This window comes from Labrus mixtus, chromosome 8, assembly GCF_963584025.1.
Source record: "Labrus mixtus chromosome 8, fLabMix1.1, whole genome shotgun sequence".
In the NCBI taxonomy this organism is placed as follows: domain Eukaryota; kingdom Metazoa; phylum Chordata; class Actinopteri; order Labriformes; family Labridae; genus Labrus; species Labrus mixtus.
Genome location: NC_083619.1, coordinates 5322671 through 5349805, shown reverse-complemented (window position 1 = coordinate 5349805; position 27135 = coordinate 5322671). Strand labels below are relative to the sequence as shown.

The following is a 27135-nucleotide window of genomic DNA, read 5'->3' as shown; positions in this document are numbered from 1 at the left end:
GTTAAATAATATATTTGCTACTTCCTCAATTTTGGAAACATGAGAGGGAGAAGTAGGGGCGAGCTTTAGTGACACAGAGCTCCTGACCGACTCCGTCCTGTTGCTTCAGTCAGTACGTATCACATGAAAGGGAGAGGGAGGGCGGGCTTTGAGCGACTCTTATGGTCTGGAGAGAGAGACACGAGACGGGAGAGAGGAGAGCGCAACTGAAGTTGAGAAATGAACGACTCTTTTCAGTAAGTGATTCAGTTCAGTTCGTTCACCCAGATGATTCGTTCGTTTTGAACGAATCGTTCACAAACTACACATCACTACCTGGAAGAGGTCAGTGATAGAAAGTTGATTGTCCCCACAGTAACACGGTGGAACTCATTCTATAACGTCTATGCTCGGATCATAGAAATGCTCCTCACTGACATCAATAGCCTCTGCACACAGCTTCAGATTAAATGTATGAACGACAGGGAATACCAGTTTCTCAAGGAATGTTGTGCCATTATGAAGCCTTTCACAGTCGCACTGGACATCCTACAGGGTGAGGACACTTGTTTTTATGGAACGCTTCAACCAACGCTAGAAGTTCTGATGGCCAAAACCTTAGTAATGAAAAATGGCCTATCACAAATGACCACTGGGCTGCCTGAGGTTATTGTGGGAGCAATCAAAACTCGATTTGCCACCACAATTGATTCCAAGGATGCACTTCTGGCTGCTGTCTCCCTGCCAAAGTTCAAGCTGCGCTGGGTAAAAGAAGAAGCCAGAAGAGACCACATCAAGTTCCTCCTCACAACGGAGTGCCGCTCCCTAACAACAGAAGAGCCTACAGCCCTGATGCCCGATGCCCCTCAACCTGCTGCTACCAGCGAGGATGACTTTTTTTCCTTTGATGTACAGCCCAATGCCACGGCTGATGTGCCCATGTCAGTGGAAACAAAGGTAGGTAGGCTATGGAAAGGTCCAGGCCATAAGTGCCTTTATAGTTCTGTTCATTTTACCAGCCTTCTTTGGCTGTATGCTACCTCTGTTGTATAGGCTATTTGGCTGTAACAGGTTTCCTGTTTAGCCTTCATTTTTTATTTTCAATTTTCTTATGTGTGTTTAATTTATTTTTAGTATTCTTGAAAAATGTGGTCATTAGCTAGAGTTCTAGCGATAAGTTATTTTAATTTTACCAGCCTTTGTTTGGTAGCCTATGTATTAGCCATTTTTTTGGCAAATTGGCCTGTGTTTTATTGATAAGCAGTTGATAAGCAACTCAAAAGTAGTGTAACGCATTACAATTCAGAGACAGTAATATTGTAATGTAACTAATTACTTTTAAATGACAGTAACTACTAATATATAATGAGTTACATTTTGGAAGTAACTTGCCCAACACTGCCCAGCAATCATCACAACATATTTGGATATGACGAAAATATCAAATGAAATATTAAATTATTCATTTAATGGAATCTTTTTATATAGTCTGTTTATAGTTTATGTAGAATAAAAACATCATTTTGTTCTAGACTGTGATTGACTATAACACACAAAATAAAACCATGATGGAGATCGCTCTGCCTCTTCAAGTCACTATATAGTGAATGGCACCATTGAATTGTTAACATGTGCTTCTCTGGACTCAAATGTATCTCTGACAAAACAGTTTAATTAACATTCATGAAGTCAGAATCTAGAGGGGGGTCCACTCCTCCTCCTCCTCCAGGTTCTTCAAACTGGTTTGTGTATGTTTAGTGTTTTCCTCACACCAACAGCTCTCTGCATTCATTCTTATGATGCATTCATCACTGATCTACCTGACAGTGTTTTTTAAGTTTACAGTTTTGTTAAATGTATCACTCTCTTCATGTCCCCTATTTTTTTTAAGGCAGGATCTGCCGTCATTTCCTGTTGTGTGTTTTTGCTCCACTAGATGTCACAGTGGTTGAAGCAGCCGTGAGGTTAGCGCGTCACCATGATATTCCTGCACTTACTCTGACTAACCAAAGGGTGGTGCTCTTTCTCCTTAATGAGTCCTGTCAGCATCAGCAGCAAACACAGACATCTTCCATCTGATCAAGAATTAGTTTTCATTTGGAGTTACTCTGAAGTCTGCATTTTGTCAAATAAAAAAATGAAGTTTATTTGTGACTTTATGCCTCTGGACTCTCTTCTGTTACACCTCTATCTCAGTGGAAAACGCCTTGCAGACTCAGCGAGAATTGAAATCCAGCAGAGGGAGGGAGAGGAGTCGATGAGTTCATACAGCAGCAGATATGTTTCTGTTCTCAGAGGTTATCAGGACTTATAAAACAATAGATGATCAAACACAGCAGACGAGCTCTGTGGGTTTCCTCTTTGCAGCCTCCTCCTCACCGTTATCTGAGGTTTTTCACATTAATAACACAACGACAGTTACAACCTTTGAATGTGGTTTAACAATTGTTCCAGGAACTTTAGTTTGTGCTGAAAACTGTCTCAGGTCTAATCGTTGGTATTAATCTGTGAGAGAAAAACTGTTTATATAATGAACTCGGAAACTGAGACACTGATAATGTGAAACTTCTCTAATAAGCTCTGATACTTTTCAAAAATAAGATCACATTTAATCTTTAATGGAGTGAGCTGTTGGTGTAAAAATAAACAGAAGAGAAGGAGGTAGGAGGAGAGGAAAAAAGAGAAGAATGACATTAAGAATAATAATAAAAAAATGTATATCCACTTTAAAATATTTAGCTGATAATTACTGAAACCTTGTGTAAGTCAGGAATTCTCATTTCCAAGATGTTTAAAAGGAACGATCACAGCAGACAGTATTGTCCCGTCTACATGGGTCTTCATTTTGATTTCTTTTATACGACTACAAAAAAAGTAAAAGGAGCCGTTAATTTAAAAGAAAAAACTCAAAATGTTTTGTTTTCTAGAAACACAACTGGTTTATTGTTAGAGATTATAAAGGCACTAATGTCCCCCATAATAAAAGCAAACGATGCTACTGTTTGGATCAGGTCTGCAGTCACTGACCTCTATAATCACATTTAAAATCTAAAGACAGATTCTGAGTTTTATAGTGAACTTACTTTATAATCTCAAGAACTCTGAGTTTGTCTTTGGAAATGTTCCCTTTTCTGTTTTTTGTTTGTTTTAGAATGGCTCTGATACGCCGTCGTACTTTTCTGCTGTCATGTGTGAAGCTCTTTGTTCTCCTTGTTTGAAAAGAGCTACACGAATAGAGTCATAATTATGTTTTTGTATTATGCACATGAGGTACCCTCCTTTTTTTGCATTACTTTGCGTTGCATTAGAATCATTCATCTTACATCTAAATGTAAAATGAAGACATCGCTGTCACTTTTTGACACCCAATGAAACTGATTGAAATGCGTTGAAATGAAGAAGGTCGGAGTCGAACCCAGGCCGCCGGCCTTGAGGGAAATAGCCCTTTACATGGTTCATAACCACTGAGCTACGCAGCAGCATGCACTGAAAACTAATAAAGTATAAAGTCGGGCGCAGAAGGTAAAGGGAACGCTTTGTTCAGGATTCATTTTAAATCAAAACATTGTGTTGTTAATTATAGAAACGACACAACAATGTTTATTATATGCAGACGACTTTATTCTTTCAGCTCGTCAGTTCAACATACATTTTTAATTTTTTATTGCATTTAGTTTAAAAAAACTAACATTTTTACATGCGCACTGTGAACTAGCTAAAATGTAAAATCACTATATTTTAAATACATGAGATCTTTAGTAACTTCTGCCTAAATTTGTGATTCTGTATTGATTTGTTAAAAACATTTTATTGTAATTTAGCAGAAAAAAAGCAATCTATGTAAAGTCCATACCAAAACAAAAACATTTTAAATCCTCCATAAACGAGAAAATAAAATAAGAAAAACACACAGCATGTTTTGTGTATCATTCAGCTTCAGCTCTCCACTGATGAAGCTGCTATGTCATGTGTTGTTTCTACATGTAAACAAGAGTATCATCAGCGTAGAGCTCTACATCAACACTGACACCACCGTTTAAAAAGGGTCAACAGTGAACCTGCAGACAAATCAACACACTGAATCTTTACAAGTTTACTTTTCTTTGTGAGCTTTTTGTTCCTGGTTTATGTGTGTGCTTGTATTCATATCTTCTTGGTCATTTTATTCTCTGCGGTGTGTGAAACTATAAAGAGAGCTTGTTACGAGAGACTGAGGGCCTGATTAATTAAGAAAGCATCATAGCCGCTAATAGCTCTAAACATTGCGCATCATTTGTTAAAGTATTATACAAAAAAATAACATTTACTGTATATAATATAGGATTTGTTTTACACTGCTGCAAAATGTAGTTTGATCTTAATTGCATATATTTAGTCATGATTGACATTTTTAAATTCATCTAAGCGATAAAGGAGATACATTTATGAGATGATGGTGAGATAGAAAATAGAGTAAAACATAGTCATCCAGCATGTGTGAAGTTTGTGGACGGACTCTTGTTCCTGAGGACGGTCAGCAGGAAGAGTCCACAGCAGTACACCAGACTCTTCACTGTCAGCACTGTGTAGAGCAGCAAGAGCAGCTTCACCTTGTATGGAGACGGGACAGAGGGATCCGCTGCAGGTGATGGAACAGAAAAAGAATAAAATCATCAACAACGTCAGTCCTCTGTTTTTCTCTCTTTTAACAGAATCACTAAATGAAGATGAATCTACGCTGCACAAAGTCACCAAACCTTCATTAACTGTATCTATCCGAGCCTCCACTGTTCCCCCCTCGTGCTGCACGTAGCAGCTGTATTCATAGCTGAACTTTGTCTGATAGATCTGTAAGACGGAGGCAGTACATCCAGACTCTCTGAGCTCCAGCTGCTGTCCGTCAGCAGAGGGCAGCTCCTCTAAATCTCCGCACTCCGTTTGTCGTGTCCAGGAGATTCTGACCACAGGAGGAAACATGGCTGAGGCCACACACAGCAGGGAGCTCTTCTCCTCCAGCCGGCCTCTGGATGCTGCCGGGTACACGCTCACCACGGGCTTCACCACCTGCTCCTCGTCTTTGAAAGACAAACAAGTAACACACACACACACACACACACACACACACACACACACACACACACACACACACACACACACACACACACACACACACACACACACAGAGTCAGCAGCATTAACGGCATTTAGTCTGATCCTAAACACATGACATGAACACACCTACATGAACTCTGAAACACATGAATAATATCAAATTAAAAATGGTGAATGAAGATACATGAATTTGTTTTTTATATTAGCGGGTGTTCTCACAAATACATTTTAAAGTTTAAGAAGAAAAAAACATTTAAGTGAAATTAAATCCATGAAAATAAAAACAAAGAAGGATTATAGCAGCAATAGAATCTCATTTTAAACTCGAGTTTATAATTTCATTAAAATATATTTACAACTCTTATCTTTATCAGGGTTTACATATAATTATGAATTACATATTAACCTTCAAGAAAACCATTTAATCATTTTGAATGAATTAAAAACTAAATATATTTAAATATATTTAAAACCATGTTGTTTTCTCTAATTAATACAGATAAATAAAATCCATACAACAGTTATTTCAGAGTGTTTGTTATTATTATTAAATATTCAGTGTTATGTTTTGAAATGTTAAATAAGGTCAAACTTGATTTACAAACTAAAGACAAAGGTTTCATAAATCCCCGAGAAGACATTAAAATAGACGTATGATAACGTGTGATATCAGACAACATATAGTTCAAATGATTGTCTCTGAAAAACAGTTTTTCATTCTGTATTAAATATATATAATGATATAAATGTGAATCATTTGAGCAAGTTTATTTGTAGATTCACACAGAGAAGAAGTCAACGTGTGATAACAAAGAGTGGGCTCTAGACCTGCTCTTTTTAAAGTGTCTTCAGATAACATTTGTTATAAATCAGAGCCATACAAAGAAAGATTGATGAGTTGATTCACACAGTTCAAAACAGAACACTAACAACATGTTGAAGTTTGAGCCCAACAATCATTGGTTTGACTATTTGATCCTTTTTAAAGCGTTTCATTCAAACAAAGTCTTTTTCTTCTAATGTGGCTTTCTAAGTCGTTAAAGATCAGAAACTCTTTGGAGTCGCCTCATCAGTTGCACTTCTTGTCCTTAAACCTTGTTAGTTATTTTTAATGAACCTCTTATTGAGCCTCCAACTCTTTAAAGTTTACATTTAATATGGCCTTGAACCCTGATTACATTTAAAATATCATTTAAATATCTGTTTGAAGACACCATCAAATCAAATATAATTATTGTGAGTTTTATTTTACAGGTTTTTATTTCAGGATTATTCAAATGTTCTTTACAACATATGAAACAGAATAACAGAATAACTTTAACCTTATTTAACTTTATTTATGTGTTGAGATTTGAACATCTTAGAGGTAACATCTTTTCATGTCTCAATAGCTGCACGCCTTTAAAAAAATCTCCTTTTATTATAAAACTTTAATATTTAACATCTCAAACAGGAAAAGGTAATTAAAGTCACATTTCAGACGACTGAAGGAAATCAAAGTTTATTCTTACCTGAAACAAAGAGTCTAGTTCCAGAGCCAAAGATCAGGATAACCCCTCCACAGTGAAAAGACGTGATACAAAAACCTGTCTGCTGGTGAACTACACAAATCATGAACCAGGATCAAACCTCAAACACATTTCTACTTCAGCGTCTCTTCCTCTTTTTCTTCCTCTCAGAATGTTTCTCCTTTAACGGTGATGTGTGTTGTTTCATTTGTTAAGTCCACAATGTTTGAACTGGAGCTGAAGGATGGATGAATGGACTGGTTTGAAATGTGGTACAGACCTTCTTGGTCCCCTGAGGAGGAAATAAATGAATTCACTTTGTTGATCGAGCACTGGGGATGAACTGAGCTCTCTGTTCTTTTGCTAGTTTCATTGATGATCTCATGATAGAAAGCTGTGTTCTCACTTCACTTTGCCATCGAGCACACTGATATTAATACAGACTGTCCAGTGTTTATTCCCCACGTAGTACAAAATGTAGTTATTTGATCCAGCAGAGTTTTTTCTTATCTCACCACAGCAGAATATTGTTCATTTAGAGACGCTGTAATAGAGATGATGCTGGACCTATTTTTCAGCTCAGATCAGCAGAATTATGCTTGATTCCTCACATACTTTGGATATTTTCTGAAACACATCATTTTCTGAGACTCATCCTGGCTCAGAGAAACTTTAGCATGCTTGTTCAGTCAGTTTCCCAGGAAACGGCTGCCACACAGACAAAACAATAGAGCAGTGATGAAATGGCTCAAGTCAAAATCAAGTTCCAGGAAATATTCTGCTGCAATCTGTTGAATCACCAGCAATTATGAAGACGGTCAATGTCATATCCTAACTGCCAATGCTAATGGAGAGTTTCTAGAAGCAATGTGGGATATGACAAGTGGCCAGGTGAGCATTCAGAAAATCAACAAAGAGATCTAACTCCAGGAGAAATTAGAGATTCGTCTTAAAATCAAGTCCAGCACCAACAGAGACTTGTGAGAGTTGTATCCACCCATTTCAGCTTGAGACTTCTAAGACCTTGATAAGTTTGTCTCCAGGAGCAGCTATACCAGAAGAGGAACACGATGATGTGCTGAAGGAGTTCATCCGTGATCGACTTCTTTCAAAAAGTATTTTCTTTAATCTATCAAAAGACATATACACAAAACAATGGCTTACACCACAGCATCAAACCAGAAAGTGATCCAGTTTAATGGGTTTATATTTCAGGTATTAATCAAATCACAGCTGCTTAGGTCACAAATTAGCATCTCTGAGCTGATGTGCTATTGTAGAAGAGTAAATGCTCTTGAACAATCAGACAGAGACGTATGGCTTGTGAATCGAGGATCTGTGTATTTCTCTTGGAGCAGTTCTTTTATAGCATCCCAATCATCCTTTTATGGACACTTACAACTGTAATTACTCAGTGTGCTATATAAAGAGCATTTCCTAGAAGTTTATTGGCCAGACAACTGGTCTCTTACCAGGAAAGGGTGGGTGGGTGTAGCGGATTAAACTATTTTAATATATAACTCGGGGCACCATCCTTGTTAATTAAGGAAACTAATATTACCTGTAGTAATTAATTAATCTATAAATCTGTCTCATATCATTAGGGTGAATTCTCAAGCAGTTATAACCATAAAATTACACAGACGAGGTACTGAAATTTATATGTGAAGTTTAATAAGGAAAAATGTTGAACAAAAGATGTATAAAGGAAGTAAATAAGCAAAGGATATAATTACGACAGTGGTACTGACGCGACAACGTAAATAATAACACTGTTATGTATTGTTTCTAAGTTGAAATGGTGAAGTTCTTATGTTAGAGTTGGAGTTAAAAGCCATATTGTTTGAGGGATTCAACTAAGTGGGATTTGAGGGAGAAAACAAAAGGAACTTAATAAATTTGATGAAAGTTGATTTGAGGCTTTGATTCGGATACGACAAGCTTGACTCAACACACTTCTCTCATAATCGTAACGCTTCCTTACTTATGCGTAGTGTTCAATTGAACTCCGCCGAATGGTACCAAGGGCTCCCCGTCGAGTTCTCTCGGATCAAGGATGCCGGTGGTCCATGATAACCGCCGTAGCAGGTCTGGTCGGAGTTGATGATGAGAGTGAGTGAAGAAAACACAGCGGTCCAACAGTCGTCCGTGGGTCCGTTTCGCAGCGGCTCAAAGAGTCTTAATTAACGTTCGTCAAGATTGAACGATCGTTGATCCTCACTTGACTTGAATGTGTCGTGTCCTTTTTTAATAAATCCTGAAAATAGGCAGGGTCAGCTTTTGCCTGTGACCGGACCAACAAATACATCAACATTTGAAACTCTAAATCTAACTGTCCTTTTTAAGTTCTAAGTGGTGTTTTAAAGCTTGTTTGTCTTTGTTGAGTTTTAGGTTCTCATTCACATATAAATATACATGATGTGATGTATAGTTTGACTTACAGTGTTCATATGTGTATGTTTTATACAACGTTTATTTTGTATGCACTTGAAGAACAGTGTACATGTTGAGATCTTTGTTATTCATGACGTGACTTCCTGTTGTGATGCGTTATGTTTTGCGACCTATTTTACGTTAAGATGCGAGAGCGGGAGATTGGTTGTTGTGTTCCATGGCTGCTGACGAAATGCTGTTCCAGTTAGCTGTGAAGAAGGAATGAATAAAAGGTGACGTGATAACACTAAAGTGTGATTCTTGGTAACATGGCTGACGAAGCAGCCGACCCACCAGTTGAAGCAGTCAACCCAACAGTCTTTCTTCAGAGACTGGACCCAGGAGAGCAACAAATTGAGTACTGAAAGCTTTATTCATCTTTCTCAGAATCCAAAGCAGTGAGCCGCCTGCAGACGACTGACTAAGACAAAGAATATCACACAATATATACTTTTTGTGAGGATGGTATCTGCCTCCTTCACCATTAGATTCTTCTTCTTCATGAAATACAGGCTTCATATCTCTATCCATGTCCCACGTGAGCTTAGACAGCTCTAACTATGTCCCATAAGGGCCTTATAGCGCTAACTTAATTACCCCAAAAGCGAGCTCGTATGAAACTTGAGACCTCACTTTTTGACCATAGAAGATATCATCTAAGCATTGACTTTTTTCACTCTATCCTCGATGAATTTCACTTTGTAGGCTCAGTTTGAATTCATGTACACATGTGCCCTTCTGCATTTCATCCTTAGTTGATTATGTTATGTTTATAATATGCAACCCTCACACTATTGTTATTTATTTATCTAATTTGCATAATATGTGTCTATTAGTTCATTATTATACTGAAATTCTATTCTGATTATTCATGACCACTTTGCATACATTTTGATTATAAGGACTATGAATACATGCCTACAGGTGGGACACTACAGAATAGTGAAAATAATATTCTGGAAGACGAATGATCAATACTTAAAAAAAAAAGAAAAGATCGGCGCGTATCTGAGGTTGTAGAAAAAAAACCTTAGGATGCGTGCGCTGGAAAAAGAGTGGTACTTAAGATGGAAACGAGGTCTGCAGTTCCTACGATTCCGAGCTTAAATTCAAAGAGTTTCGCAGCAGCAAAATTTGAAGAGGCAAAGTGGTTCGAAACAAAATTGACAGTCAAAAACAAGAGGACAGTTGTGCACAAGAGGCAGGAAGGGAAGGGAGAGTGATGGAAAAAAAAGTGGGAAAGAAAAAAAAATGAAAAAAATAAGGACAACAAACACATGCACACACACACACACACACACACACACACACACACACACACACACACACACACACACTCACAGATATGACCCCACCCAGAAACAAAATAGGCAGCTGGCCTAACACCTAGAATAATTTAGTTTGAGCCTTAAGTGTCATTTTGATAACCTTTCTGACGACAAATGTACATTGTATCTTCATAATCTTCGTTCGGTTTTTGTTTATGATCTTTAGTTTGTTCGTTTCTATGAAGATTCTTTCAGGTCTTGATAGAAAAACGTTGGGATATTACGTTTTCTACTGTTGCTATGGTGGTTGCTATGGACGCTATCAACAACGAACCGGAATTTACCTTTTTCACAGTTCAGCTGTTAAGTTCATTTTGTAACCTTGATCCACAGGGAGCTCGTTATATTCTTTCAAAATAAAAGCAGGTATTCAAACAGAGAAGTTTTTTCTTGTCACTGTAACTTTGTTAAATGTTGCTAAGTTCTGTGCTCATGATGGATCAATGCTGGGTCTTTGTAACATAACAATGAGTAAGGTCTTTTACCTGCTCTCTTGTAAAGTGTCTCGAGATAACGTGTTAACATGAATTGGCGCTTTACAAATAAAGATTGGTTGATTGATTGAGAGAATAAAGTACCCTTAACTTAAGTTAAATAAAAAATAAAAGAATCAAAACATGCTGTTGAATGAAAGATTATTGAGTATCAAACATGCATTAAAAATATGTGATTACTCTTTTTGTTATTCAGCAATTAATTGTGATTTTTGAAAAAGTATTGTTTGAAAGCCCTTATGTTTACTCTAATTATTAAATGTTGACAACTTATGTAATTGTTTTACAATCTCTTTATACATACACAGTATAAAAACTGAAGCAGTTTCTGATCCTGTTGTATCCAGTGATTTATCTTTTATGTTATAACTTCAGATATTATTCGTAGCTGTTCAGATGAGGTTAAGATGTGTCTTTGTAACTAGAAGGCTCGTAACTGAGAATGATTTTCTTTCTCCTCTGAGGTACGATGAAGTATTTTGGTTACAGCTAAAGTCACTTTGAATACACAAAGGTCATCTTGGGCTCAAATAGGGCTGATGAATATAGTTATGTTTTTAAATACATGAAAAGGGTAGGCATGTTTGAAGAGAATTGGACAGTGTTTTTCTTTGTGTCTTGTAAGATGTTGTGGTAAACATTTCAAAACACAATGGCAGCAAGCCCCTCAATCTTATATTTTTAATTTGTCATATGTTCCAGGTTACTCCCTGTCAAATGTCATACCTCTATCACTATTTATGGATTGATAGTATCTTTATATGTGCAGTGACATCATGTAGACTAAAGTCCCCGAGTTGGATGTGGTCATTATCATTTTGAGATGGCCAAAGGTTTATGCCAACAGAAAATAATGCTGAAAAGAAGCAAAATACCTGCTGAGGGCTGGACCTGGCTCACAGCCTTTTTACATTCCCCTTACCCATCATGCATTGTATCCATCCTGTATTGCTCCTGGCCTTGGAGCCAGAGGAAGACATGTCATTTTGAAATTTGTCTAAAATATGTTTAAAAAGTTATGACTTCATTTTCTTGTATTTATTTATTTTGTCAATGTGTTTCTGCTCTTCTCTCTTTGTCCTCACAGTGTGGACTAACAATGACCTTACTGAAATATCTGATTGAGAAAAACAAAGAAATCAAATAAAGAATAAATCCAGACACCAGTAAAATAATCCCTCAGTTCATCCTGTGTGTGATGGAGGTGAATGACTCAGTGAGCTGTGGTTTACTGCTGTCTTCCTGTCACAAACATTATCTGACTTCTGCTCATCTGTTGGTTTTTGTTCAGCCTGCTCGGATCATTTCTCACTGTGGGGGTTAACGCTTTTCCAACAGGAGCAGTAGTATGTGGCTGAATGAGAGGAATTAACCTTCTGGATCTGCAGCTCAACGCCGTTCTGTTTGATCACAGCTGAGAAATCATCTTTCTGAGGATGATTGAAAACATCTTTGTTCACTTTACCATCACTCTTATCAATCCTCAGAATCCTTGTGAATGTTTCATTGTCTTTTTTCTGGTACCAGAACACATAATCATAATCACACTGGTCTAAACGTTCACATCTGAAAGAGACGTTTTCTCCAACTCTCCTGGTCAGTGACAAACTGTCCTGTTTGAGCTCTGTTGTCATGGCAGCCAGCGCTATAGAGAAACAGACAGATGGAGGTTAGTGAGACAGTTCTTTTTTTCAGATCTGTCTCCAATTAATAAAACTTTTTTCACCTCCTCGATGAGGTAATGTTAAAACCAGATCAGTATAATCCCACAGTTTAGTTAAACTCATTACACAGAGACAGGGCTGGTTTATTACAGGTTGAGTTTGTTGGCTCCTGATTGGCTGGAAACACTCACCTGAGCTCACACAGCACAGAGCCACAGCAGGGAGGAGAAACATTTTGTTGTTTTCCTCTGGTGAACCTGACGAGAAGTGAGGACAAACCAGGACGAGCTGCGGGGTCAGACTGAGCCGGGCGGTTTCTAACAGGTCCTCAGAACTCCCATCAGCCCCTGCTGCTGACTGATGATTGACAGCTGGGCTGGAGCTGCTGTGTGGTTTTCTGCAGAGTCTGAGGTTTTGAAGGAGGGAGGAGGTGGAGCTAAGTATCAACAGACAGGATACAGTAACCTTAGCCTGTTTCCTGTGTGTTAATAGACAGGTGTTAATGTGAACACACACTGATCTCATCACTGATATGGATGTATTTAAAACTCTTTATGTACCCAAGAAGGAACTCTTATCATGAAGAGTAGAACGTTTAAAGTTTGTGTTCAATCTTTAAATTAGAATCAGAAATACTTTGAGATTTGGTCCTTACAGTAGCTCTCACACACAACATAGCAGTAGAAATGTAGTGAAATAAACAGAATGAAATACTGAATCTAAATAAGAGATAAAACAATAAGAACAAGAAAGAGTGTTACAGTTATGTAACAAGCAGCATGTTATTAAAGAATAAGATTTGTATGAAGTGCAGATTATTCAATCATTTATCCATGTATTAAAGCACAGAGAGTATTTCTCAGTAGTTTCAGTATTGCACATTGTGGTAATGGACAGATTATTGACCGTTTAAGATTCAGAGTACTGCAAAGTTTAAATAAATAACAAATGATGAATAATGGAGGATCAATCATTCAATCAAACATTTATTTATCCTTGAAAGGACATTGAGGTTTCTCCTCACTCCCAATGCCATGAATGTGCTCGTGAGTCTGACCAGCACGTCGTGGAGGAGGTGGGAGACATTCTCCAAGAGGACATGCAGCTTAGACAGCATCCTGCTTTCTGACACCTCTCCGTCAGAGAGTCCAGCTCCATCCCCACAACGTCGCTGGCCTTGAGGATCATTTTGTTGAGTCTGTTGGAGTCCACTACCCTCAGCCTGCTGCCCCAGCACACAACGAAGAAAGGATAGCACTGGAAACCACAGACTCATAGAACATCCTCAGCATGGTCCTGCAGATGTTAAAGGACCTCAGCCTCCTCAGGAAGAAGAGTAGTCGGCCTCCATGTTCTTGGACCAGTCTCAGTTTATTGTCCAGATTTACTCCCAGTAATCCTCCACAGTGACCACACAGATCCACTACCAGGTCCTTCAATGTTTTCTTTCTTTTTCTGTAGGCCTAATAGAAGACTACGGTATATCAGCCATTAGCCATTATTATGAAAATGTGTTTCTTAATTTTCATTTCATAGGTTTAAATAATGTGTTTAATATTTATTCCTCTGAACTGTAAAATGTTTCTCTTTCTTGATTTATATCTGACAGCAGATTATCACAAACACTATCAGACTGCAGGTGAAAACTGAAACGCAAAGTGTTCATGTCGACAAAAAACCCCACAGTATGATGTTGTTCATCATCATTTAAGATAACTGATATTTCTCCCAGTGAATGTTGACAACATGACTTCATTATCAAATATTAGAATAAAGGCAGAAATCTGTTATAGGCCGCTGAGGCTCAAACTTTGACCTTTGAACTACCCTTTAATAATTGTGCTTTACAAATAAAGTTTGATTGATTGATTAAAGTTTGGCAATGAATAAAAAAAGAGATCAAGTGAACCCAAATGGTTGTTACATTGAGTAAAGTTGCAGAGGTGGTGATTCTAATAAAAATTAAATGATACATATATTCATTGCTTGATACCATGGCAACACAAATAAAAGTCCTTGACCTGATATTGAATAGTTTCTTGTTTTTAATCTAAATTGCAGTCAAAGTCCTGCACATTGTCTACAACAAAAAAGTAGCAGGTATACACACCGGCTGAGTCGTATCTATAAAGCTCTTCTTGGTTTAGTTCCTTCTTATTTATGTCCATACCTTCAAAGAACAAGGAGACACTATGCCTTGTGTTCCTGTCAGGTTTTTAAACTGTCTGTTCCCAGTGGTGATTAGTCTGTTGGGGCCCCAGGCAGAAATTCATTGGGGGCCCCTCCAACCACCATTATGTCTGCCAGTGTTCAGACACTCTTCCTCTTTCTTTTTTCACTCCCAGACAGATCACTCCTCATCATTTTCCTTTAGTGGTTTAATTGTAATGAAGGAATACTACATGAGAGGCTAAGCAGGGCAACGAGAGTGACTGCTGTCAAATGGGGCCCTATTAGGGAGGTTTCCTACTGTCATTGCAATATTTGCACATTTTCAGTTACTGCTGTGGTTTTAAGTTTCTCTGCCTTGGGGGGCCCTTTCTGGCTTGGGGCCCCAAGCAGTTGCCTGTTGACAAGCAGCGCCTCTGTCTGTTCCTCGTGTCCGCGCTGACCTCGGGAAAAGAGCGTTTGGTTTTGTTGATCCCTCTGCAGGGATCTTTCTCCAGAATGACTTCTAACTAGAAGATCTTATTTCACTCGAAGCCTTTGGTGTTACGTGCCGTAGTGTTTGTGTTTTCTCTCTCTCCTGTGTGTGCTCCCCAGGTGTTGCTCCTCAGCCTCAGAGTGCCCAGCCACACCTGTGGCTAATTACTAATCAGGAGCAAAACTATAAAGAGCAGGAGAGAGGAGACTGCCAGGGGCCAGTGGGTCATTCATCTACCTGTGTGCTAGTCTTTGACGTAGAGAAAACCTGTGATTCTTCTGTGGAAGGAGTGTTTTGATTGAGGCCTTATTCTTAGTATTGTTTGTTAGTTTTCTGACGTTTGTTTAAGATTGATTGTCTTCTCCATTGTTTGGTGTTTTATAGAAGAAGCTTGTTTTGTGTTGCACCTTCATTGTTTGTTAATAAATCCTTTTAAACTTAACTCATATTTAGTTCCTATTTCTTTTCCCTGGGTTTTAATTTATTGTCACTCCCCTCATCCTCTAGTCATCTTGGGGAACGTAGAAGACAGAAAACGTTTGACCGTTGGACAGTGTTTTTTTTTTTTTATAGAAATCTGTGATCACAACTTCTGCACTTTATCTGTAAACTGATTAGCACATTGTAGTTGTTGTCTGCTCTTTACTTATTGTTTGTGAACTGTTTATTAATCATGTCATGTTTCTTATGACGTGAGCTGCTGCCCTCTTGGCCAGGCCACCGTCATCAAAGAGATCTTGATCTCAGTGGGTTCATTACATACAATCAAATAAAAACATGTGAGAAGATAACGGGAAAGCTTTGGGTCAGGATTTTTTCTCATTAAAAAAAAATTCTACTTGTTTTAATTATTATTTAGAAAAATCACACAACAATGTCCAGTCTATGCAGATGTTTTTATTCTTTAGAGATGAAATCTAAACATTTAAAAACATTATTACAAATGCATAATGATCTTTGCATTTAACAGGCTTTACATTATAATAAGACTCTGAACTATCTAATATGTGACTTCAGCAGCCTTGGATTAATGAAAATAGTCACAGCTGTAAAAAGGAAAGCAGAACGCAAGTGGAACAAATCTGGCCTACAAATACAAAACAATATCATGACAGACTTTTTAACACAATACAACAGAATGGTTAAGAATGAAACACAATACTTTTCTGAACTACTCTCCTGCAATCAACACAATCCAAGAATTTTATGCAAGACAATCAACCAACTAGTAAATCCAGATCCTCCAAGTGCTTCAGTTTACAGCAACGCAGACTGTGAATTTTTTTGATCTTATTTTACTGATAAAGTGATGTCAATCAGAGCCTCAATTACCCCAAATGTTAGCTGCTCTGACTCCCTTCACCCTCAAGATAGAGTTACAGTTTTATCCATTTACTTTAGCTAAACTTTTACAAATAGTATCACATACAAGAGTGTCTTCCAACCAGTGGTGTAGTGGTGCCTAAAGAAGTGGGTATACTCTTTTTACCCACAATGTTTTTATTAAGTGTCCGTCCAGCAGAGGATAAACAGCCTCTGTTATAAACAATGACATGTAAGACTATTCTCACAGATTAAGTTAGCACGTACTTGCAAATCAGAGACAGAGTAGGAGGGTGATCTCTTCACCATCCTAAGAACAAAATGCAGCATACTACTGAATATAGTCAGTCAATCAATGGTGTGAATCAGAGGAGATTTAGGGGCATACTCCGTATACCCTGCACTACACCAGTGCTTCCAACCCTCTTGATGTGATACCAACCAAGTTTTTACTCAAAGGAATGGACTCTGTCGGGCCCTGGCTGCTTTCAATTTTTAACAGTTCTCTGTCCAAGGGTTTGGGTCCCTGACTATTTTAAAACTGCCTGAGTACATCCACTGCTGAAAAAATTTGGACTAGACCCCCTCCCTGCCTCACAACTACAGGCCAATTTCCAAATTGCCTTTTATTTCCAAGATTTTAGAAAAGATTGTGTCAAAACAATTTCTGGATGTGCTGGAAAATAATTGCATTTTTGAAAAACTTCATCAGTTTTCAGGAAGTTTCACAACACTGAGACTGCCTTGCTTAAGGTAACAAATGTATTTTTAATTGCCGCTGATCAAGGTATGTGCTCAGTCCTGGTACTCTTGGACCTTAGTACAGACACAATTGATCACAACATCCTGTTAAACAGACTAAAGCACTGGGTCGGGGTTTCTGGTACAGCATTAGACTGGTTTAAATTGTATCTGTACAATAGAAGGTGCTGTGTGTCTGTTAATCACTTTGCCTCGGCCTTCTCTAATTTGAAATATGGTGTGCCGCAGGGGTCGGTCTCGGGGGCCATTTTATTTTGCCTATACATGCTCCCCTTAGGGCATATCATAAATCAACACAGTGTGTTATTTCATTTTTATGCTGATGATACACAGTTGTACCTGCCCATTAAATCTCTAGACCAAGTTATATCGAGTTCTGTTAAAAACTGCCTGTCTGAGATTAAGACCTGGATGTCAAGTAACTTTCTGCAAGACTGAGATCAATTTAATTGGACCACAGCACCTGACTAAGCAAATACTGCCATCTGCTGGTCCCCTAGTAAACCAGATCAACCCTGCTGCCAAAAATCTGGATTTCTGGTTTGACAGCAACTTACATTTTGAGCAGCACACAACAAAGCTTGTACAGTCTTGTTTTTATCAGCTCAGAAATATCTCAAAAATTAGATCAATTTTAACTGTTAAAGACACAGAGACGATTTTACATGCTTTTATCTCATCAAGTCTTGACTGCTGTGACAGCCTTTTTACTTGCCTGAACCAAAAATCTATAGATCGACTCCAGTTGGTACAGAACTCAGCTGCCAGGCTTTTAACCAGAACCAGAAAGCATAACCACATCACTCCTGTTTTAGCATCTTGGAGATCAGGTCAGCCGACTCAGTCATCTGTAAACAAACTTTTACTGGCGAGCCTTTCCTGATTTTAATTGATTTTAAATTGTTACTTAATTTCCCCTTTTAAAATTCCTTTAAAAGAATGTGTTTTACAGTTCCTTTAAATTGATTTTATATCTTAAAGTGATTATTTCTTAATCTTTGCCTTGTTTATTATTATATGACCTGCCTGTTCTTACATTTGTTTTTGCTGTCCCTGTAAAGCACTTTGTAACATGTTTATGAAAAGTGCTCTATAAATAAAGATTATTACTATTATTATATATTAGTCACTACAAAGTGTTATGACCAGCTCGTCTAGGCCGTAACAGTCAAGGGAGAACCACACAGTAAACTTGCTTTTTAAGTTATATTTAATTCAACAACAAACCAAAAACAATGGCAGAAGGTTGTCTGTCTTTGCTGTCCAGAGGGAAAGAGAGCAAGAAAGCTGAGGAAGCCTGGCTTATATGTCCTCCCACCAGTGGTGTAAGGTAGTCACGACGGGCCCTAGTACACACACACACACACACACACACACACATACACACACACACACACACACACACACACACACACACACACACACACACACACACACACACACAAACACACATACACACACACACACACACACACACATACACACACACACACACATACACACACACACATACACACACACACACACACACACACACACACACACACACGCAAACACACACACACACACACACACACACACACACACACACACTATTAGGCTATATATCGAGCAACAATGTGTTAGATTGTAACAAAATGTATGTATAACTCTTCTTGAAATGTATATCTAGCCTAATGTTATGATTATTTGGGGCCAGCGTTACAGCTTCTATCCTCTTAATGTTACCTGCTGCATGGCTGTTGAAGCGCAGGCTGAACTGCTGCATTACTGTGAGGAAGGGGCAGGGGGTCAACTGTGGGCTGCTGACTGATTTTGAAACCAAAATAGTCTATTTTAGGGAGCGTTGCTACCCTCTCTTCTTGTTCCTTTCTCTCCTGTCATTTTTGACTTGAAATTAATTAAATTAATATTGATATTTTGTTTTCTATGTTTGTTCTATTTTTTTTATAACTTGTGAGCTATAGGACACTCCTGAATTTCCCCCAGGAGATGAATAAAGTATTTATCTATCTTGAAAGGCATTTTGAATCGCTCAGTCGGCTCAGAGAGGTGCACTGTGCTCGCCACCAGATTTTGGCCGTAACAAGCCACATGACATGATCATATTATTACCCAGCAACAGTGTTGGGAGTAACGCGTTACAAAAGTAACGCAATTACAGTAATGTATTACTTTTTGCTGTAACGCAGTAATATAACGCATTACTAATACAATTTCTGTAATATTATACCCGTTACAAATAACGCGCGTTACAATGCATTTTAACCTGAGATGTGTTGTTTTTTAAGAATTCACCAACACCGCCACTCTGCAAGATATTCCGCCGACAGAGAAGAATACAGCGAATAAGAGTACTTCCTGTTCCTGTCGCTAATATCGCTGTAAAATAACAAGAAGAAGAAGAAGAAGAAGAAGGAATTCGCTAAGATGACAGAGACAGATTCAACATTTGCAAGATGGACATACTCACATTATTTTCAGTTCCTGCGAGAAAAGGACAAGAACATTATTGTCAAGTGTAATCTGTGTGCGAGTGCGACACGGAGGGAACTTTCTACATCCAAAAACAGCACCAGCAACTTGAAGAAACACCTGGACCGGTGCCACGCTAACACCAAGTTGACAGAGGACAGGAGAAGAGAAAGAGAGCAGAGGACGAAAGTGCGGGAAAGAGTCAGACAAAGCAGCAGAAATTAAGTTTCTCTCGGTCTGCCGTGCTACTTGAACCAAGAGAAGTGAGGAGACTGGTGGCAGAGTATGTGGTGGAGGATATGCAGTCTCTGTCAACAGTGGAATCGCAGCTTTTAAAAAGCTTGTCGGCAAAATCCCCACCAACGCCAGCAATGACAAGGTAAGCTAACGTTGTCATAGAGAGTGGTTCATATACAGTATAGCATAGGTCACTGGGTCATGCGGCTATCTACCGTGTTATTATTACAAACAGCAAACTAAACAGCGACATAACGCTAATGTATATACCGGTAGGGCTTAAAGTATTCTGGCACCGTGCCGGCGTGTGGCTGAGACTGAGGCTCATACAGATCAGATTCCTGCTCTTAAATGTGCGGTGTAGAAGTTTTTGGTTTAGAAGTGATTTTTGTAGAGACATTCACAGTAGAAATGCCGCTAGCTGGCAGCTAAAAACACAGCAGAGCTGACCGGAGAAACATAATATGACAGAGAGCTGTACCTGTGTGAGCTGACCAATCATAGCAGACTGGGCTTATCGGGAGGGGGGCCTTAAGGAGGACTGGAGATATTCAAAGTGTTTCGGGCAGAGGGTGAATGTCTCAGCCGCTTTTTAGTCAAACACATAAGTTGTAATTATAGTGTTGCAGTATTGTTCACAGTTGTGTTGAAAGCTATTGCACTGTAACTGTTTACATATTATGTATGTATTAAGTATTTTCACATATAGTATTTGAAAATAAATCGTGCAAAGCACATGCTGTTGTTGAAGAGAAGTGAATCTGTGCACTTCAGGCTCAGGATTTTTTTTTTTTACTTTAACCCCTGTACCAGTATCCATATATAATTAACCCATTTAAACACAGCATGAGTTTAACATCGAGCTATCTTCTTCTTTTTTCAGCATGTACTGCCAGACAGAAAAACATTTGCCCAAGATTTGGATAAGGCATATGCTGTCATGGAAAAGGAGCTGAAGAAAACATTGGATGCCCAGCAGTATGTATCAACAACAGCAGACATATGGAGTGCCAACAACAAAAGTTTCATGGGGGTGACTGTGCACTGGATCGATGCAGATGCCTTGACACGAAAGAAGGCTGCGATAGCTTGTAAAAGATTTAGGGGTCGACACACATACGACGCAATTACAACAGAGCTAGAGGACATTTTTTCTCAATATGGACCGACCAACGATAAAGTGACTGCATGTGTGACGGACAATGGGAGTAACTTTGTGAAGGCGTTCAAGGAGCATCAGCAGCAGCAAGTGGAGTCTGAGGAGGAGGAGGAGGAGGTGGAGGGTGATGGCGAGGTGGAGTTCACAGACCTTCACAGTGTGCTCACTGCCGATGATGATACTCAGCATGGGCTATGTGTACTACCTCCCCACCATAGATGCACAGCCCATACACTTAATCTAATTGCGAACAATGAGGTTGTTAATTGGCTGGTATCTAATCCAGAATCTAGGGCTGTGTATCGTAGTGCTACAGCCAAATGTTCAGCGCTGTGGACAAAGGCCAGATGCTCCACAGTTGCATCAGAGTGAAGCCTGGAAGTAGTGATGTGAAAAGCAGTTCTTTTCAGTGTACTGAATCAGTAGAATCAGTTCAGTAAAATGATTCGTTCAAAAGATTAATTCACCGAATCGTTCAGTACTTCTCCGCAGCTCTGCCTGTGAATCAGAATTTAATATCTTTAATCTTTAATATTTTAATCGTTCATTGAACGAACTGAACGAGAGCTCCGCCTCCGAGTCACTCTCTTCCTCTCAGTTCGTTCAGTGAACGAAACACTGACTGAACGTGAACGAGCGAGACTGCGAGTCACCAGCCTCAGTCACACACACACTGTACTGACTGAAACACGATCGTTAGTGGATGTTAAAACAGCTGAGTGAAATTAAGTTGGATAGAAAAGCCTTTTGCAAACTGACAGCAGATATAAAAAGCACATACATTTTCGCGACACCTAAATGTTAAATAATATATTTGCTACTTCCTCAATTTTGGAGACATGAGAGGGAGAAGTAGGGGCGAGCTTTAGTGACACAGAGCTCCTGACCGACTCCGTCCTGTTGCTTCAGTCAGTACGTATCACATGAAAGGGAGAGGGAGGGCGGGCTTTGAGCGACTCTTATGGTCTGGAGAGAGAGACACGAGACGGGAGAGAGGAGAGCGCAACTGAAATTGAGAAATGAACGACTCTTTTCAGTAAGTGATTCAGTTCAGTTCGTTCACCCAGATGATTCGTTCGTTTTGAACGAATCGTTCACAAACTACACATCACTACCTGGAAGAGGTCAGTGATAGAAAGTTGATTGTCCCCACAGTAACACGGTGGAACTCATTCTATAACGTCTATGCTCGGATCATAGAAATGCTCCTCACTGACATCAATAGCCTCTGCACACAGCTTCAGATTAAATGTATGAACGACAGGGAATACCAGTTTCTCAAGGAATGTTGTGCCATTATGAAGCCTTTCACAGTCGCACTGGACATCCTACAGGGTGAGGACACTTGTTTTTATGGAACGCTTCAACCAACGCTAGAAGTTCTGATGGCCAAAACCTTAGTAATGAAAAATGGCCTATCACAAATGACCACTGGGCTGCCTGAGGTTATTGTGGGAGCAATCAAAACTCGATTTGCCACCACAATTGATTCCAAGGATGCACTTCTGGCTGCTGTCTCCCTGCCAAAGTTCAAGCTGCGCTGGGTAAAAGAAGAAGCCAGAAGAGACCACATCAAGTTCCTCCTCACAACGGAGTGCCGCTCCCTAACAACAGAAGAGCCTACAGCCCTGATGCCCGATGCCCCTCAACCTGCTGCTACCAGCGAGGATGACTTTTTTTTCTTTGATGTACAGCCCAATGCCACGGCTGATGTGCCCATGTCAGTGGAAACAGAGGTAAGTAGGCTATGGAAAGGTCCAGGCCATAAGTGCCTTTATAGTTCTGTTCATTTTACCAGCCTTCTTTGGCTGTATGCTACCTCTGTTGTATAGGCTATTTGGCTGTAACAGGTTTCCTTAACCTTCATTTTTTATTTTCAATTTTCTTAAGTGTGTTTAATTTATTTTTAGTATTCTTGAAAAATGTGGTCATTAGCTAGAGTTCTAGCTATAAGTTATTTTAATTTTACCAGCCTTTGTTTGGTAGCCTATGTATTAGCCATTTTTTTGGCAAATTGGCCTGTGTTTTATTGATAAGCAGTTGATAAGCAACTCAAAAGTAGTGTAACGCATTACAATTCAGAGACAGTAATATTGTAATGTAACTAATTACTTTTAAATGACAGTAACTACTAATATATAATGAGTTCCATTTTGGAAGTAACTTGCCCAACACTGCCCAGCAATCATCACAACATATTTGGATATGACGAAAATATCAAATGAAATATTAAATTATTCATTTAATGGAATCGTTTTATATAGTCTGTTTATAGTTTATGTAGAATAAAAAACATCATTTTGTTCTAGACTGTGATTGACTATAACACTCAAAATAAAACCATGATGGAGATCGCTCTGCCTCTTCAAGTCACTATATAGTGAATGGCACCATTGAATTGTTAACATGTGCTTCTCTGGACTCAAATGTATCTCTGACAAAACAGTTTAATTAACATTCATGAAGTCAGAATCTAGAGGGGGGTCCACTCCTCCTCCTCCTCCAGGTTCTTCAAACTGGTTTGTGTATGTTTAGTGTTTTCCTCACACCAACAGCTCTCTGCACTCATTCTTATGATGCATTCATCACTGATCTACCTGACAGTGTTTTTTAAGTTTACAGTTTTGTTAAATGTATCACTCTCTTCATGTCCCCTATTTTTTTTTTAAAGCAGGATCTGCCGTCATTTCCTGTTATGTGTTTTTGCTCCACTAGATGTCACAGTGGTTGAAGCAGCCGTGAGGTTAGCGCGTCACCATGATATTCCTGCACTTACTCTGACTAACCAAAGGGTGGTGCTCTTTCTCCTTAATGAGTCCTGTCAGCATCAGCAGCAAACACAGACATCTTCCATCTGATCAAGAATTAGTTTTCATTTGGAGTTACTCTGAAGTCTGCATTTTGTCAAATAAAAAAATGAAGTTTATTTGTGACTTTATGCCTCTGGACTCTCTTCTGTTACACCTCTATCTCAGTGGAAAACGCCTTGCAGACTCAGCAAGAATTGGAATCCAGCAGAGGGAGGGAGAGGAGTCGATGAGTTCATACAGCAGCAGATATGTTTCTGTTCTCGGAGGTTATCAGGACTTATAAAACAATAGATGATCAATCACAGCAGACGAGCTCTGTGGGTTTCCTCTTTGCAGCCTCCTCCTCACCGTTATCTGAGGTTTTTCACATTAATAACACAACGACAGTTACAACCTTTGAATGTGGTTTAACAATTGTTCCAGGAACTTTAGTTTGTGCTGAAAACTGTCTCAGGTCTAATCGTTGGTATTAATCTGTGAGAGAAAAACTGTTTATATAATGAACTCGGAAACTGAGACACTGATAATGTGAAACTTCTCTAATAAGCTCTGATACTTTTCAAGAATAAGATCACATTTAATCTTTAATGGTGTGAGCTGTTGGTGTAAAAATAAACAGAAGAGAAGGAGGTAGGAGGAGAGGAAAAAAGAGAAGAATGACATTAAGAATAATAATAAAAAAATGTATATCCACTTTAAAATATTTAGCTGATAATTACTGAAACCTTGTGTAAGTCAGGACTTCTCATTTCCAAGATGTTTAAAAGGAACGATCACAGCAGACAGTATTGTCCCGTCTACATGGGTCTTCATTTTGATTTCTTTTATACGACTACAAAAAAAGTAAAAGGAGCCATTAATTTAAAAGAAAAAACTCAAAATGTTTTTTTTTTAAAAAGTACATTTTCTAGAAACACAACTGGTTTATTGTTAGAGATTATAAAGGCACTAATGTCATCCATAAGAAAAGCAAACGATGCTACTGTTTGGATCAGGTCTGCAGTCACTGACCTCTATAATCACATTTAAAATCTAAAGACATATTCTGAGTTTTATAGTGAACTTACTTTATAATCTCAAGAACTCTGAGTTTGTCTTTGGAAATGTTCCCTTTTCTGTTTTTTGTTTGTTTTAGAATGGCTCTGATACGCCGTCGTACTTTTCTGCTGTCATGTGTGAAGCTCTTTGTTCTCCTTGTTTGAAAAGAGCTACACGAATAGAGTCATAATTATATTTTTGTATTATGCACATGAGGTACCCTCCTTTTTTTGCAATACTTTGCGTTACATTAGAATCATTCATCTTACATCTAAATGTATAATGAAGACATCGCTGTCACTTTTTGACACCCAATGAAACTGATGGAAATGCGATGAAATGAAGAAGGTCGGAGTCAAACCCAGGCCGCCGGCCTCGAGGGAAATAGCCCTTTACATGGTTCATAACCACTGGGCTACGCAGCAGCATGCACTGAAAACTAATAAAGTATAAAGTCGGGCGCAGAAGGTAAAGGGAACGCTTTGTTCAGGATTCATTTGAAATCAAAACATTGTGTTGTTAATTATAGAAACAACACAACAATGTTTATTATATGCAGACGACTTTATTCTTTCAGCTCGTCAGTTCAACATACATTTTTTTTAATTGCATTTACTTTAAAAAAAAACAAAAAACTTTCTACTGTTCATGATAAGAGTTCCTTCTTGGGTACATAAAGAGTTTTAAATACATCCATATCAGTGATGAGATCAGTGTGTGTTCACATTAACACCTGTCTATTAACACACAGGAAACAGGCTATGGTTACTGTATCCTGTCTGTTGATACTTAGCTCCGCCTCCTCCCTCCTTCAAAACCTCAGACTCTGCAGAAAACCACACAGCAGCTCCAGCCCAGCTGTCAATCATCAGTCAGCAGCAGCAGGGGCTGATGGGAGTTCTGAGGACCTGTTAGAAACCGCCCGGCTCAGTCTGACCCCGCAGCTCGTCCTGGTTTGTCCTCACTTCTCGTCAGGTTCACCAGAGGAAAACAACAAAATGTTTCTCCTCCCTGCTGTGGCTCTGTGCTGTGTGAGCTCAGGTGAGTGTTTCCAGCCAATCAGGAGCCAACAAACTCAACCTGTAATAAACCAGCCCTGTCTCTGTGTAATGAGTTTAACTAAACTGTGGGATTATACTGATCTGGTTTTAACATTACCTCATCGAGGAGGTGAAAAAAGTTTTATTAATTGGAGACAGATCTGAAAAAAAGAACTGTCTCACTAACCTCCATCTGTCTGTTTCTCTATAGCGCTGGCTGCCATGACAACAGAGCTCAAACAGGACAGTTTGTCACTGACCAGGAGAGTTGGAGAAAACGTCTCCTTCAGATGTGAACGTTTAGACCAGTGTGATTATAATGATTATGTGTTCTGGTTCCAGAAAAAAGACAACGAAACATTCACAATGATTCTGTTGATTGATAAGAGTGATGGTGAAGTGAACAAAGATTCTTACAATCATCCTCAGAAAGATGATTTCTCAGCTGTGATCAAACAGAACGGCGTTGAGCTGCAGATCCAGAAGGTTAATTCCTCTCATTCAGCCACATACTACTGCTCCTGTTGGAAAAGGGTTTTACCCCCCACAGTGAGAAATGATCCGAGCAGGCTGAACAAAAACCAACAGATGAGCAGAAGTCAGATAATGTTTGTGACAGGAAGACAGCAGTAAACCACAGCTCACTGAGTCATTCACCTCCATCACACACAGGATGAACTGAGGGATTATTTTACTGGTGTCTGGATTTATTCTTTATTTGATTTCTTTGTTTTTCTCAATCAGATATTTCAGTAAGGTCATTGTTAGTCCACACTGTGAGGACAAAGAGAGAAGAGCAGAAACACATTGACAAAATAAATAAATACAAGAAAATGAAGTCATAACTTTTTTAACATATTTTAGACAAATTTCAAAATGACATGTCTTCCTCTGGCTCCAAGGCCAGGAGCAATACAGGATGGATACAATGCATGATGGGTAAGGGGAATGTAAAAAGGCTGTGAGCCAGGTCCAGCCCTCAGCAGGTATTTTGCTTCTTTTCAGCATTATTTTCTGTTGGCATAAACCTTTGGCCATCTCAAAATGATAATGACCACATCCAACTCGGGGACTTTAGTCTACATGATGTCACTGCACATATAAAGATACTATCAATCCATAAATAGTGATAGAGGTATGACATTTGACA

General features: G+C 38.8%; 2 protein-coding genes and 1 long non-coding RNA gene across 3 annotated transcripts; 1 reads left to right on the top strand and 2 right to left on the bottom strand.

Moving 5' to 3' along the window:
* Window positions 1-2401: 2401 nt before the first annotated feature.
* On the bottom strand, window positions 2402-2626 carry LOC132978684 (uncharacterized). Its single transcript, XR_009673977.1, has 2 exons — window positions 2516-2626; window positions 2402-2448 (listed from the first exon to the last, which is right to left on the bottom strand). It is a non-coding gene; the product is annotated as an uncharacterized LOC132978684 (long non-coding RNA).
* An 829-nt stretch (window positions 2627-3455) lies between these two features.
* Window positions 3456-13685, bottom strand: LOC132978507 (uncharacterized). The gene is made up of 7 exons (XM_061043712.1): window positions 13555-13685; window positions 12689-12933; window positions 12137-12478; window positions 6582-6689; window positions 4716-5033; window positions 4480-4597; window positions 3456-4411 (listed from the first exon to the last, which is right to left on the bottom strand). The coding sequence occupies exons 1-7, from the start codon at window positions 13683-13685 to the stop codon at window positions 4402-4404; spliced, it is 1272 nt and encodes a 423-aa protein (XP_060899695.1). The 3' UTR covers window positions 3456-4401.
* An 8836-nt stretch (window positions 13686-22521) lies between these two features.
* Window positions 22522-26819, top strand: LOC132978506 (uncharacterized). The gene is made up of 4 exons (XM_061043711.1): window positions 22522-22833; window positions 23813-23835; window positions 25739-25986; window positions 26197-26819. Exons 1-4 carry the CDS (start codon window positions 22522-22524, stop codon window positions 26616-26618), a joined length of 1005 nt encoding a protein of 334 aa, XP_060899694.1. The 3' UTR covers window positions 26619-26819.
* The last annotated feature ends 316 nt before the right edge of the window (window positions 26820-27135 follow it).